Consider the following 16882-nt stretch of genomic DNA (forward strand, 5'->3'; position numbering starts at 1 on the left):
TTTTTTTTTTTGGGGGGACGAAGTTTCGCTCCTGTTGCCCAGGCTGGAGGTACAATGGCAGATCTCAGCTCATTGCAACCTCTGCCTCCCAGGTTCAAGTGATTCTCCTGCCTCAACCTCCTGAGTAGCTTACAATAATTGTTTTTATGTCGGTCTGCTGTTAAACTCACAGAACAATGAATGTCTTGTAAGGTAGCCCTATTTCTATCTCAGTAGGCTTTGCCTCTTCAGCTTTCAGGATGAAGATCTGGTCTTTGGAGTTCAATTGATCTGGATTAGAATCCTGGTCTTGCTACTCATACTGAGTAAGACTTTTAACCTATTAGAGCCTCAATTTTTAACCTGTGAAATGAAAGTAACAATTGTTAACTCACAAAATGGTTTGGATAATTATTGGTGCACACAATTGTAAAACAGAAATACAATGCCTGGAATAAAAGATGCTCAATGCATGTCACGGTCCTTTAGATCTTCCCCATTCATAAATTTGCAAGGCATAATTCGTGGCTTAAATGACAAAAATCCCTGCTAAACCTGACCTGTTTGTGAATTCAACTGCTCAAACCACTGAGCATTTGAATGAACTGTGTTAATGATGTGAAATTTAGAAATTTATCCATGGGATACAGTTCAGCTTTACCAAGATAATATTATGATGAGTATGGATGCACTTAGCAGTCTTTCATTATATTTTCTATGTTTAAATAAGAAAATTAAAAAGTATTTTGTTCAACACACCTAATTTTACTCTAAATAAATAATTGGACAGTGCACATAATTTTATTTTACTCATATTAGTGCTACCGTGCAAAAGGTGCAACACTGGAAGGTTGGGCAGGCTGCTAGGCAGCTTCAGAATAGGAATTCACGTGGTTAAGGAGTCAAGATCCAAGAGCTGCCCCCCAACTAATAGACTTGATCTTGTCAGTCCTCCAGAGTTCACTGACTTACAGTGACTAAACTTAGAAAGAAAATATAAACACAATTAATTACCTTCTAGTGAAGACTATAACTGCCAACAGAACTAGACTCTCAAATTCTTGAAACTATGAATTTCTTTCTATGGCTTCTACATGAGAAACCTCACTATAATTTGAAAGCTGCTGTTGAAACTGGAATCAGCAGAGAATAAACTATGTTTTAAGACTCTAGTGTTAAATGGCGACTAGTTAAGGAAGCCTCTTGCATCCGTCTTCATCAGAGGGATACATTTCTCTTCAGGAATTGACAGGCCACATTTTTTGGCCTGGATTAGCCAAGGCAAACATATACCTCTTGGATTAGCATTGCACATGTTTGAATCTGTAACTTTACTTTTTCAATGAATTCATGTGGATCAACTCCCCCTTTTCAAATTTCATATACTTTCTTCAGAGCTGTTATAAGAGCTATCTATGACAAACCCACAGCCAATATCATACTGAATGGGCAAAAACTGGAAGCATTCACTTTGAAAACCGGTACAAGATAGGGATGCCCTCTCTCACCACTCCTATTCAACATAGTCTTGCAAGTTCTGGCCAGGGCAATTAGGCAGGAGAAGGAAATAAAGGGTATTCAATTGGGAAAAGAGGAAATCAAATTGTCCCTGTTTGCAGATGACATGATTGTATATCTAGAAAACCCCATCATCTCAGACCAAAATCTTAAGCTGATAGGCAACTTCAGCAAAGTCTCAGGATACAAAATCAATGTACAAAAATCACAAGCATTCTTATACACCAATAACAGACAAACAGAGAGCCAAATCATGAGTGAACTCCTATTCACAATTGCTTCAAAGAGAATAAGATACCTAGGAATCCAACTTACAAAGGACGTGAAGGACCTCTTCAAGGAGAAATGCAAACCACTGCTCAATGAAATAAAAGAGGATACAAACAAATGGAAGAACATTCCATGCTCATGGATAGGAAGAATCAATATTGTGAAAATGGCCATACCACCCAAGGTAATTTATAGATTCAATGCCATCCCCATCAAGCTACCAATGACTTTCTTCGCAGAATTGGAAAAAACTACTTTAAAGTTCATATGGAACCAAAAAAGAGCCCACATTGCCAAGTCAATCTTAAGCCAAAAGAACAAAGCTGGAGGCATCACACTACCTGACTTCAAACTATACTACAAGGCTACAGTAACCAAAACAGCATGGTACTGGTACCAAAACAGAGATATAGATCAATGGAACAGAACAGAGCCCTCAGAAATAATGCCGCGTATCTACAACTATCTGATCTTTGACAAACCTGAGAAAAACAACCAATGGGGAAAGGATTCCCTATTTAATAAATGGTGCTGGGAAAACTGGCTAGCCATATGTAGAAAGCTGAAACTGGATCCCTTCCTTACACCTTATACAAAAAATAATTCAAGATGGATTAAAGACTTAACTGTTAGACCTAAAACCATAAAAACCCTAGAAGAAAACCTAGGCAATACCATTCAGGACATAGGCATGGGCAAGGACTTCATGTCTAAAACACCAAAAGCAATGGCAACAAAAGCCAAAATTGACAAATGGGATCTAATTAAACTCAAGAGCTTCTGCACAGCAAAAGAAACTACCATCAGAGTCAACAGGCAACCTACAGAATGGGAGAAAATTTTTGCAATCTACTCATCTGACAAAGGGCTAATATCCAGAATCTACAATGAACTCAAACAAATTTACAAGAAAAAAACAAACTCATCAAAAAATGGGCGAAGGATATGAACAGACACTTCTCAAAAGAAGACATTTATGCAGCCAAAAGACACATGAAAAAATGCTCATCATCGCTAGCCATCAGAGAAATGCAAATCAAAACCACAACGAGATACCATCTCACACCAGTTAGAATGGCGATCATTAAAAAGTCAGGAAACAACAGGTGCTGGAGAGGATGTGGAGAAATAGGAACACTTTTACACTGTTGGTGGGAATGTAAACTAGTTCAACCATTGTGGAAGTCAGTGTGGCCATTCCTCAGGGATCTAGAACTAGAAATACAATTTGACCCAGCCATCCCATTACTGGGTATATACCCAAAGGATTATAAATCATGCTGCTATGAAAACACATGCACAGGTATGTTTATTGTGGCACTATTCACAATAGCAGAGACTTGGAACCAACCCAAATGTCCAACAATGATAGACTGGATTAAGAAAATGTGGCACATATACACCATGGAATACTATGCAGCCATAAAAAATGATGAGTTCATGTCCTTTGTAGGGACATGGATGAAGCTGGAAACCATCATTCTCAGCAAACTACTGCAAGGACAAAAAACCAAACACCACATGTTCTCACTCATAGGTGGGAATTGAACAATGAGAACACATGGACACAGGAAGGGGAACATCACACACTGGGGCCTGTTGTGGGATGGGGGGAGTGGGGAGGGATAGCATTCGGAGATATACCTAATGTTAAATGACGAGTTACCGGGTGCAGCACACCACCATGGCACATGTATACACATGTAACTAACCTGCACGTTCTGCACATGTACCCTAAAACTTAAAGTATAATAAAAAATAAAAATAAAAACTAAATAAATGTATTCTCCTAAAAAAATAAATCTTTGATTAAGTTATAGTCTATACCATCTACCTGAAAGCCATTCAACATTTTAAGATATATTTACTCAACTCTGATTTTATCCATTAGGTATTAATTTTAAATTCTCAGTGTCAATGTTATTTTCAAGCTCTTAGGAAAACCACAGGGACCCTGTTTCACAAACTACAATTTGCTGATAAGTCTTTAAACTAACAATATGGGATTTACTACTAGTAACTGGAAGTTTTGTTCATTGTATTTCAGAAATTGGCTTGGTGTTTTATTACCTCTACACAACCACCTCCATCTCCACACATGAGACTATATTTCACCTTTACTATTAGTTACTTGTTTTTAAAGGATTTTTACTATTTTCTTTTATAATTACATTCTTCATTCTGTGAATGCCAACATGTGCAAAAGAAGGTATAACACTTAGGAACAACAGAGTCCCAACAACTACAGGTCACAAGCCAAGTTAACAGGTCGTATCACAACACAGGGAAAAAGGCTATATGTGAATAATTACCACAAAACAAAGCAGTTTGTGGTGGGGCATGATATGAGAGAAAAAACCACAGTTAAGTTTTACAGGTATAGGCTGCCCATTCCCTAGGTCAGTATTGAGAATAGACACAGGTCCTAATCTAAGCTTTTAACATTAATTTAGACAATTAATATAAAGAAATTGTTGGCCGGTAATAGTGGCTCACGCCTATAATCCCAGCATTTTGGGAGGCTGAGGCAAGTGGATCACTTGAGGTCACGAGTTCGAGACCAGCCCGGACAACATAGTGAAACTCCGTCTCTACTAATACAAAAATAATTAGCCAGGCATGGTGGTACACGTCTGTAATCCCAGCTACTCAGGAGGCTGAGGCATGAGAATTGCTTAAACTCGGGAGGTGGAGGTTGCAGTGCGAGATCATGCCACTGCATGCCAGCTTGGGTGACAGAACAAGACTCTGTCTCAAAAAAAAAAAGAAAAGAAAACAATTATTCCTATACTTTCCTAGAATATGATTGTTTTTGTGTTATTTAATCTGTTTGAATAATGGAGAATAAATGCTAGTATTTCCAAGAAGAGGAGGTGTAGAAGATATCTTATTATAGTACTGTGTTTGATATCGTATCATAAATTACAGTTTCTCTGGAGAAGGTTCAAACAAAGTGACCGCATAAGACAGGACAAAACACACTTACTGACTTCTAGGATCTTGCCTTTTTTTTTTCTGTATGCTAAAAGAGGATGCATTAAATATATGTAGTTCTTTTTGCTTCTCACAAGAGGCATAGTTGGGCATGCATAAAAATGAAATCGTTGTTGCAGTATCGTGATATTTACTGATATTGGTTAACACTCTAAAACCCATATTGTACAAGTAAAAAAGATAATCAGTATGAAAGTTATCCTATTCACTATTTTGTGTAAAGGCAATAATTGTTTTTCTTTAAAAATCCCAAATCCAGAAAAATACTGATGTGTACAATGAGTATGAAACAAACTGATTTATTACGTATTGGTAGTGTTAGGTGTAGGCATGTAATGGAAATTCTGTAGTCTTAAAAAAATTAAATTCAGAGAGTTTTCGACAAATTGATTTCTTGTTGTGAGAAGAAATGCTTTATGAATACTCACCTGCCACCATCCATTCTCATGTCCAAAGGGCCATCTTTCCGAAGGGAAAAACCTCTTTCAGGAGTATCAAGTTGCATGGAGGAACACCCAAGATCCATAAGAACTCCATCAAAAGTTCCTGGCTGCACTCCAGCTTTCATTAATAAGGCTTCTGCCTGGCTGAACTGGCCCAGCATAGCTCGGATTTGTTTACTGTGAGTAAACCCAGGAGATAGAGAAAACACTTCTGTTAAATTGAAGTCTTTCTAAAGCCTATGATCAATGGAATGGAGCACATTCTATTATTACATGATTATATATATTTACTGAGTGCTTAGTGTTGTATAAAGACATGGATATGGAAACTATACATGTTGGGTTTCAAACACCAGAGCTGGTTTAATGTAATTTTATTACTGCTGATAAACACAATTTATTGTATATCTTTTTGAAGGGATACAATATATTCATAAGTTAGAAAAATTCCTATGTCAAACCAGGTCTTTCATATTTTCTTAAAAATTCTTAAATCTGTGGGTAGAGAAAAAAGCATATGTCATTCTATCAAAAGAATAATAAGTAAGCCAATTTAAATACAATACTATAATATAAATCATAAAAAAGATGTCAAATATGTTCAAACCAATCATTTTAGCTTTCTCCATGTTTTTCCTATAAATTAGAATAGGGTGCTATGCAGCTATAAACTTGAGGAATGAAACTATGACTAAAATAAATGCCTTCTTGCTGAAGCAATATATTGTCTCTCAGCAGGGATTCTGAAGTGAATGGAGCATTCAGAACCAACATACAGGCAGGAGTTGGGATCACCTTGCAGCTATACTCATTTTTCTTCCTACACAAAGTGAGATGCTGCCTTTAGGGTTCTTCAGAAGCCTTAAGGCAACTAGCATGCATTTTGGAAGGTGAATGAGAAGAGAAAATCGGGCAATACTTTCAAGATGTCATTCCCTCTGTCTAAAGGTGGGTAGAGTGAGTTTGGATTTCAACAGTGTTGGATAATTTACATTTATGATATTTACTTACATGGTATGTTGTTTAAGGTGAACTTCACAGCTCATTAGTAATTTTTAAATAAAATTCCAATGGAGCAAGTAACTGAATATTTGCTATGGGTCAGGCATTATGTTATTTGGAGTGTACATAATGATTAATAAAGCATGACTTTCTATACTTTGAGCTGAGAGGAAAAGATGTATAAACAGTTTACAAAATAATCTGATGGGTGCCACTAACAGAATAATGAACAAATTGCCCTGTTCTTATTTGGAAAATAAAAATGCTAATACTAGCATTGGAAGCACAGAAATAACAGAATCTTGCTATTGAAAGGCAACTCACTAGTCAATTGTTACTATCACATAACTGATATTTGAATTTTTCCCCAATCCAACATCACTGCTGTGTAAGTGGACAGAAAGGAGAGTCATTGTTTTAACTACCTCCTGTATATACCATTGGTGAGAGAGGGATTCCAATTCTAAGGTTGTGAATATGGCCAAACACAGGATTTCATTTGGCCCAACACTGGCCAGATGAAACAAAAGTTTGTTTTATTTTATTTATTTTATTTAACTTTTAAGTTCAGGGGTACATGTGCAGGTTTTTTATATAGGCAAACTTGTATCATGGCGGTTTGTTGTACAGGTTATTTCATCACCCAGGTATTAAGCCTAGTATCCATTAGTTATTTTTCCTGATCCTCTCCTTCCTCCCACCCTCCCCACTCTGGTAGGCCCCAGTGTGTGTTGTTCCCCTCTATGTGTCCATGTGTGGTCATCATTTAGTTCTCACTTATAACCACGAGCATGTGGTATTTGGTTTTCTGTTCCTGCATTAGTTTGCTAAGGATAATGGCCTACAGCTCCATCCATGTTCCTGCAAAGGCCATGTATCTCATTCTGTTTTATGGCTGCTTAGTATTGCATGGTGTATATGTACCACATGTCTTTATCCAGTCTACCATTGATGGGCATTTAGGTTGATTCCATGTTTTTGCTATTGTGAATAGTGCTGCAATGAACCTATGTGCACATGTGTCTTTATAATACAACAATTTATACTCCTTTGGGTATATACCCAGTGGTGGCATTGCTGGGTTGAATGGTATTTCTGACTTTAGGTCTTTGAGGAGTCATTACACTGTCTTCCACAATAGTTGAACTAATTTACACTTCCACTAACAGTGTATAAGCATTCCTTTTCTCTGCAACCTCGCCAGCATCTGTTATTCTTTGACTTTTTAATAACAGCCATTCTGAATGGTGTGAGGTGGTATCTCGTTGTGGTTCTGATTTGCATTTCTCTAATGATCAGTGATGTTGAGCTTTTTTTCATGTTTATTGGCTGCATGCAAGTCTTCTGAGTCAAAAGTTTATTAATCACATATATTCCCCTCCCAGCCAAAGGGAAGAAGACATTACTTGCCATGCAGGGTCACATAGGGGTTGCACTCAGGAAGAGACTGGAAAACCAGGGGCTGTGAGAAGGAGATTTTAAGAGGTTGGGTTGCCCCCTGGTCCCCAGAAGAATGTGATTGGCTTGTTTGGATAATCCCTTGAGCTGGCAGGAATGAACCTGCTAATGAGGGATAAGCAAAAATTATGCCTGATCCCTTTGATAAAAAGGGTTGTTTGGCTAGGTAACCTTATCTGCAAGAATATAGCGGGGAGAGAAACTTGTGGCTAGGCTATTTGAGAAGAAATTAATTTATTTATATATATATTAAAAATATAAATTATAGCTCCTTCCACACCACCACAATGGTGCACATGGATGTCCTGGCTGATGCTCTCAAGAGCATCAACAATGCCAGAAAGAGTGGCAAATGAGGTTCTTATTAGGCCGAGCTCCCAAGTTATTGTCCGGTTTCTCACTGTGATGATGCAGCGTGATTACATGGGCAAATTTGAAATCACTGATGATCACATTGCTGGGAAAATTGTTGTGAACCTCACAGGCAGGCTAAACAAGTGTGGAGTGATCAGCCCCCAGATTTGATGTACAACTCAAAGATCTAGAAAAATGGCAGAATAATCTGTTTCCATCCTGCCAGTTTGGTTTCATTGTAATGACAACCTCAACTGGCCTCATGGACCATGAAGAAGCAAGAAGAAAACACGCAGAGGGAAAATCCTGTGATTCTTTTTCTAGAGATGTAATACATATTTACAAATAAAATGCCTCATGAACATACACACACACACACACACACACATTGTCTCTCTCTCTCTATATATATATAACCCATATATATACCATATATATATAGAGAGAGAGAGACCCATATACATATAACCCATATATATATGGTATATATATGGGTTATATATATAGAGAGAGAGAGAGAGACAATGTGTGTGTGTGTGTGCGTGTACATATATAGGCACTCATATATATGTACATATATATAGTGTGGAGAGTACATATATATATATAGTGTGGAGAGTACATATATATAGTGTGGAGAGTACATATATATGTACACACACACATATATAGTATGTACGTGTGCATGTGTACATACTGCTGGTTCTTTTTCTCTGGAGAATCCTGGCAGACATAATATCTCAGGTACTATTTGATATTAATATGAGTAAAATAAAATTATACCTGTTTTCTAGTGAACTCCACTTAAGCAAAACACTACTTTCCCCAGAAGTTAAGGAACACATAATAACTAGGCCTTAATCTGGGGTCTTACACCACAGTCCTTAACTCACGTTTGAACATTTTCAGTAATAGGAACTCACTACTGTTTTGTTAAACAGTTCTTTTTTACTTGATAGCTATTTTATCACTATTTCTATAACTTTTGTCTAGTACTCCCCTATGTCAAGCAAGTTGAAAACCTATTCCCCAGAGCAGCCTTTCACACATGTACTGTTAGCTACTGTAGAGGACATTTGTTGGCTACCTTAGTTTCCAATCTGTCAATTCTAAAAGGAACTCATAATTTCAGTTACATATTTTGGGAAAGAATGATCATATCCATGATAGTTTATATGTTAACTTGGCTAAGCTACAGTGCCCAGTTATTTAATCAAACCCTAACTTATGTGTTGCTATGAAGGTATTTTGTAAATACGTGTAGTATCTACAGTCAACTGACTTTAATTAAAAGCTATTATCCTTAATAATGTAGATGTGCCTCATCCAATCAGTTGAAAGGCCTGAAGTTTCCCAGAGGAAGAAGAAATTCTGCCTCAAGACCACAACATCAGCTTCTACCAGATAGTTTCCAGCCTGCTGGCCTGTCCTACAGATTTCACATATGTCAGACCCCACAATCAGGTGAGTTAACTGCTTGAAATAAATGTCTTCATATAATAAGATATCATATATATACATATTTATCTACTTCCTATTGATTCTGTTTCTCCTAGTAGCCTGATAGATAAAATATCTCTGCTCAAGAGGTAGATTTTTGATTAGCTACACTACTTTGTGTACATTATCCCAATGGCCCACTATAATTGGTTCAGAAATTGGCACAAGTCACAACTCTGGCCAGTGAGATACAGGAGATACTTCCTGGGGTCAGGGGAAAGATTTTTCTGTTTTCCATCGAGCTACTGGGGAAAGAAGGTTTTTCTAACACTTGCTTGACGTGAAAGAAGCAGCACACAGCTCTGATTATTGCTAGCAAACCAGCAGTTAAATTGTCCCAAGGAAGGAGACAGTGGCAGCCAATTTTGGCCAACACTGTAGAAAGCAAAGTAGAGAGAAAGATTAACCAGGCCACTGAATTGAGCCTCACCTAAAATACAACGTACTCCTGAAGTTTTAAGTTATAAGAACCCATAAATTATCTTTGTTACTTAAAACAGTTTGATGGGTTATGATTTTACTTGTAATTGAAAACATGCTAACTACTATAGCTATCATGTTCTTTAAGTCGTCTTTACTCCAAAGCAGGGGTGTCCAATCTTTTGGCTTCCCTGGGCCACTGGAAGATGAAAAATTGTTTTGGGTCACATACACAATACACTAACACTAAGGATAACTAATGAGCTAAAACAAAAAAAAAATCTCATGATGTTTTAAGAAAGTTTATAAATTTGTGTTGGGCTACATTCAAAGCCATCCTGGGCTGCATGTGGTCTTTGGGCCGTGGGTTGGACAAGCTTGCTTTAAACCATGTATGTTAGTTCATTCTCATACTGCTATAAAGAACTGCTTGAGTCTGGGTAATTTATAAAGGAAAGAGATTTAGTTGACTCACAGTTCTCATGATTGTAAGGAAATTTATAATCATGGTGGAAGGCAAAGGGGAAGCAGTCACCTTCTTCACAGGGCGGGAGGGAGGACGGAGTAAGTGCAAGCCTGGGAGATGCCAGATGCATATAAAACCATCAGATCTTGTGAGAGCTCACTTACTATAACCAGAACAGCATGGGGGAAACCACCTACAAGACTGGATTCCTCACCTGGTCCTGCCCTTGCCAAATGGAGATTATGGAGATTACAATTTGATTGCCAAATGGAGATTATGGAGATTACAATTTGAGGTGAGATTTGGATGCGGACATAGAGCCAAAGCATATCACCATGTACATTTTGTTTCTTTAGCCATACCCCATATAAAAAAATCTCCATGCTGGCTGCTCTTTTCTGAATGTGTTCCAGTCTGCCTATGTCCCTAGATCTGAATTCATAATGATCAGCAAGAATAAAGTAAATCCTTGCTCCCCTTGTTCTAGTTATATTAATAGAGCTCAAGCTCAAGATGAAATTAGTTTTAGAATTTATTTCACACTGTTGACTTATACTGCCTAAATCCCTTTAGTCTTTTTCATGTACACTGCTGCTAAGCCTATTTCCTCCATACTGTACTTGGGCAGTTTTGCTATTTTTTTAAATGTAAATACAATTTTTGTCTTATGCATTTTCTACAGTCCTTTTAGGATTCAGGGATTATCTTCAACTACAAAAATCTTCTTCATACTGCAGCAAAACCCTATAACAAATCACTATTGTCCAGTCTTAATTCCTTAGATATTATAGTTTTTATCCTGCTTACAGCTAATGTACTCGTAAAAATAAACATAAGATCTTATAGAGGATGTCTGCATTCTTGGATGTCCTCAAGCTTAGCTGTTTAACAGAAAATATTCATATAGTTTCATAACTCACTATGAGTAAATAACAAAGATGTAATAATCATTGTGGTACAAAGCTCAACATTATAACGTACAAGTATGAAAGTATATAAAAATATGATGTACCACCACAAAATAAATGTGTTTAAGATAGAGTTTTCTGATGCTACATCAGTTATGTGTTTCTAGAATTGAATTGTTCTCTGAGTAAAGGAAACATCCATGAAGTTTGCTGACCAACTGTTGAAAACTCAGCCACAACTTTAGACTCTGCTCATTATCTCATATATGCAATTACGTTAAAGCTAATTTTCCTAGATAGGCAGATTACATGCCCACTTTTCCCTCACCCACTCCCCTTCCATTGCTCTCTTCTTTCCTTTACTTCTTCTTTTCCTCCATTCTTCCTTTTTCCTTTCAAACTTTAATTTTCAGTATTTTTGCACGTGCATTTTACAAGTGTTAAAAGTAACAGAAAAGTAACATCCTATGTTATCCAGGATGTAAGTAGAATGTTGCTTGTGATCCAGAACGCTTGCTAAATGAGAACACTTTCTCAATCCAACCCCAGTAAAAGTCAAGGGATGCAGCAGTAGAATGCAAACAATACCTTGGTTGTAGGCAGCCATTTCTGAGGTTCTCCGACTGTAATAAGTATTGTTAATCCTGACACTGGCAAGTCATTTGCACTTGTAGTACAAGTTATAAATCTATTTTGCTATAAATGACTAAGGTGCTCTAGTATATATCTGAGACTGGTGATATAAGAATAGCTACCACTCATTGTGTACTTATTAGAATTGAACATGGAACATGGAACTTCATCATTCTTCTAACAGCATACAATCTAATAAGAGGAGTTAAGAACAAATTTCTTCACAAATTATAAAAATCAGTCCACTCACAAGGTTGGGCATCCTGTAGTTAATAAGTGCTCATCCATCTTGGCTACAGAAATCTAAAATTCCCATGGTTTCTAAGGTGCTTGATATAAAAAGGTACTTTTGCTGTCCAGGAATAAATAATTTTGTTTCACAGACAGAAGACTTATTTATGTAGAATCAGGGCTGCTGGATAAAGCAATTTAAAAATATAAAATCTGTTCACAAATTTTCAAGAAAAACTTTGAATTTGGAACTAACTTTCTGAGACAGCACAGGAAGAAAAACATCTATTACGTTTATCCTCCTAGGATGTAACACTCTTCCAGCCTAACCAATAGTATTAAATAAAGGCTTTAAGTAATTATACATCTTTAATCTCAAGCACAGTAATGACTACCATAATACGCAAACAAATGTAGAATGCAGACATACACAACTGACAAAAACATAAAAATGGTCCATGAAAATGATTAATAATGATGGTCATGATTCTCTCTGGATCACTTAATTTTTGCTATGTAACAAACTACCATAAAATGTAGTAGCTTCTTATGATTCTATGGGTCAGCAATCTAAGTTGGGCTCAGCTTGGTGATTCTTCTGATAGTGGGTTGACTGAGGCCTAGTTGGTTCCACATGGCCTCACTTACACATTGGGAAGTTGGTTGGGATAAAGATGATGACTGGACCATATGTCTCCAGCATTTAGCAGGTTAGCCCAAGTTTTTCCAAAGAAAGAGTGGTCTTGTTTCAAAAGTAGCAATGTAGGGCAATCCTAATGCACAGAACTTTTAAAGTTTCTGACTGTGCCCTGTTTTCTAATATCCTATTAGCCAAGGCAAGTCAAATAGCTCAGTTTAGATTCAAGGGCTACAGTAACAGACTTCACCTCTTGATGGAAATTGTTGATGGACATCATGCAAGGAATGCATACAGAAAAGAGACAAATTCTAGGAAGCATTTTTATAAACAATATATCATACTCTTTTTATATTTAGGAGTTAATTTGTAATTAGGAAGGAGAAAGTGTACTTTTTTTCCTCTAATCTAGATTCCCTTCTGCTGATTGAGACTTTTTATTGTTACAAGGTAGTTTCTTTTTAAAAGCATTAAGAGAAACATGCAGTGTCAGTTGGTGATTGACAGTACAACTCCTAAGTAGACTAAAGGGCAAGGTTCCAGTGCCAGAAATACAAATCTGGGTAGAGACCAAACAGGAATCTGTGGCACAGGGGTCTGTCAAAGGTAAATACATGATAATCTGGGAGAGAGTAGCATGTTAGCAGTAAGGGTTCTGTAAGAAGATAATGTGTATATAGACCTAGTCATGTTAGCATCAAGTAATACTTTGAAAGCATTATCTTTACTAACCATTGTCCTTCCTTCCCTTCAAGAAATACTTTTTAAAAACTGATTTAGTCATTCATTTGTAGCTCATACATTAACTTTAACAAAATATATTTTAGAAATAATAAAACACAATTATATTTCTCTCTCTCAGTAACCCTTTTAAAATTTATTCAGTGGAGTAATCTTTCCCCACTCTGGAATAACAATCTAGCAGGTCCCAAACCTTTACCACTCACTCATATGTAATAGACAGTCCCATGGCCACTGAGTTGCAGACATATTCATCTCAGGAGTTAACACTGTCCAGTGCTCAACTATAAAAACAAACAACAAATAAATATTTACTGAGCTTCTGCTAAATGTCAGGCACTTTTCTAGTCACCTGAGATACAAAGAAAATAAAGTACCAGTGATTGTAGAGCTTATATTCCAGGAAACAACAAAAATCAATACATTTGGAAACATCTATTTCTGTCTACAGCGGTTTAACTTGATCAGACCAACTTTTCCACAGAACATAACTAGAAAAGCTAGATAAGACAATTGTAATTACCCATTTGAAGGAATCAGAGAGCCATAAAAACTACTAAGACTTGAGGGGACAAAGAAAAGTGAAAACAGGTTAGCCCAACATTGGAGCAGGTATTCCACTAATGGCCTACTTATTTGCAAGTGGATGCTGAGAGCTGAAGAAACTGAGGAGAACTTTCGGCAGCTTCATTGGATACAGGAGATAAATATTAGAGTTCAGGACCCATCCAGGTGGATATGACCAGGAAATAGCCCCAGAATTTCAGATGGGGCTCTAAAGGGCTAAAACTGGGATTAAACTAGTAGAAGGGTCAACAAAAAATAGATTATTACACAAGTACTGAAATCCCGTTTCCAATCAACTCAAGCCTTATTGCATTAGGGTAACATAGTCTTAGATGAATTGCCTGCCAAAAGCAACATTAAGTGGTATCTGGAGGAAGACAACTTCAAGACTCTCAAATTATCTCCATAATTTTTTTAAAAACGTGTGAAATAAAATAAAAATTACTAGACAGACACAAGGATAAGAACACATACCAAGCTTAAGGAATATATTATAGAAACAGACATACAGAATACAGAATAGAGTTATCAGAACGGACTATAAGATAACTGGTTAATATACTCAACGAAACAGAGGACAAACTAGATAACTTTATCCCAGAAATGGCTCTATAGAAAACAGTTAAATAAAATAAAAATCAGACCAAATGGAAAACAGAAAATTATAATAATTAAAATTTAGAATTCTATAGATGGGCTTAAGAGCAGCTCACAAATAGCCAAAGAGAGAATTAGGGACATGAAACACAGTTCATTAGAAACTATTCAGATTGAAGAAGAGACTGGAAATAATTTGGAATATACAAAAAAAAAAAAAAAAAAAGAGCATAAGAGACATGGTGAGAAAACCTAACATACATATGACCAGAATTCCAAAAAAGAGGAAAGAAAGAATGGAGTAAAAGCAATATTTAAAAACAATGGCCAAGCTTCCAAAATGATTCAACATTTCAAACCACAGATTAAAGAAACACAATAAACTACAAAGAAGATAAACATAGATACAAAGCAAAAATGCAAAACTAGGACCATCATACTAAAATTTGAAAAGACAACAGGAAATAAAATTACTAAGAACAGCCAGAAGAAAAAAGATAAATTATACTCAAGAGAGCAACAGTCAGAACTAAAATAAGTGAAGCCAGAAGACAAAAATAGCTAACAATCAAATTTCCATCAAAAATTAAAGGCAGATAGAGATATTCTCAGATAAAGAAAATTGAGTTAGTTCACCTGCAGGAGACCTATATTAAAAGAATTATTAAAAACAGTTTTCTTCAGGCAGAAGAAAATAATCACAAACACAACCAAAGCAATGAATGGGAAAAATGGGAAAAAATGGGAAAAAAAGCAATGGAAAGTGTAAGTATATGGTAATTACAGATTAATACAGACTGTACAAAATAATAATTTTGGGGGAGTTCAATATATATGTAGAATTAAAATATATGGTAGTGGCACAAAAGGAAAGAATAGAATTAATGTAGTTAACATGATCCAAGGTCCTTGCAATTACACTGTCCTGGAAGAAGTAAAATTACTAATTTATGTTAGCCTTCCTTTTTTTGTTTTGTTTTGTTTTTGAGACAGAGTCTTGCCCTGTCGCCCAGGCTGGAGTGCAATGGCGTGATGTCGGCTCACTGCAACCTCCGCCTCCCAGGTTCAAGCGATTCTCCTGCCTCAGCCTCCCGAGTAGCTGGGATTACAGGCACACGCCACGACGCCCAGCTAATTTTTTGTATCTGTAGAGACAGGGTTTCACCATGTTGGCCAGGCTGGTCTTGAACTCCTGACCTTGTGATTCACCTGCCTCGGCCTCCCAAAGTGCTGGGATTACAGGCGTGAGCCACCGCACCCGGCCATGTTAGTCTTTCCTAAGACAATCATGTAGGTTGTGATCACCAAAGTAACCTCAAAATGAATAATAAAATAATGTATAACAAATAAGAGAGCAGATGAAGAAATGGACTAATTTTTAAAAGGCAATAAAGGAGAGAAAAAGGAACACAGAATAGGTTGAACAAATAGAGAATAAACAGAAACATGGTGGGTAGATTTAAACCCAAATACATCAGTAATTACACCAAGTATTACTGAAGTAAATACTCTAATTAAAAGACAAAGGAGTGCCAGATTGAATTTTAACAATCAAATTTTAGGCTGCTTGTAAATGACACAATTCAAATGTTAGTATCAAAAAAAGGTGAAAGTAAGAAGACAGAAATAGATGTCATGCAAATATTAAACAAAGGAAAGATGGTAGAGTTACACTATTATCAAAATACAATTCACCAGGTCATCATAACCCTGATACAAAATTCAAGAAAGACATTACATGATAAACTAAGGCCAGCTGGGCACAGCGGCTCATGCCTGCAATGCCAGCACTTTAGGAGGCCGAGGCAGATGCATTGTTTGAGCCCAGGAGTGTGAAACCATCCCGGGAAACATGGCAAGACCCTGTCTCTTTCAAAAACACAAAAAATAGCCAGGCATGGTGGTATGCACCTATGGTCCCAGCTACTCAAGAGGCTGAGGTGGGAGGATCGCTTGGGTCTGGGGAGCGGAGGTTGCAGTGAGCCAAGATTGTATCACTGCACTCAAGCTTGGGTGACAGAGCAAGACTATCTCAAACAACAACAACAAACTTAAAGGCCAATCTCTCTCATGGATAAAACAACAAAGTAATGAATATTAACAAAATATGTACAAACCAAATTCAACTACCTATACAAAAGAAGATATTATCAGGTTGACATCC

The 16882-nt window shown here is 36.8% G+C and overlaps 1 protein-coding gene and 1 pseudogene across 1 annotated transcript in view; one reads left to right on the top strand and one right to left on the bottom strand.

Moving 5' to 3' along the window:
- The window catches only part of METTL15 (methyltransferase 15, mitochondrial 12S rRNA N4-cytidine), a gene marked incomplete at its 5' end in the record, with an annotated part of 233965 nt that overhangs the window by 37385 nt on the left and 179698 nt on the right, over window positions 1-16882 (bottom strand). Inside the window, 1 exon segment of the mRNA NM_001133215.1 lies at window positions 5190-5381. Coding sequence (NP_001126687.1) covers window positions 5190-5381 — 192 coding nt within the window.
- LOC129048545 (small ribosomal subunit protein uS8-like) lies at window positions 7952-8367 on the top strand (annotated as a pseudogene).

The sequence above is a fragment of the Pongo abelii genome, chromosome 9 (assembly GCF_028885655.2).
Source record: "Pongo abelii isolate AG06213 chromosome 9, NHGRI_mPonAbe1-v2.0_pri, whole genome shotgun sequence".
NCBI classification, from domain to species: Eukaryota; Metazoa; Chordata; class Mammalia; order Primates; family Hominidae; genus Pongo; species Pongo abelii.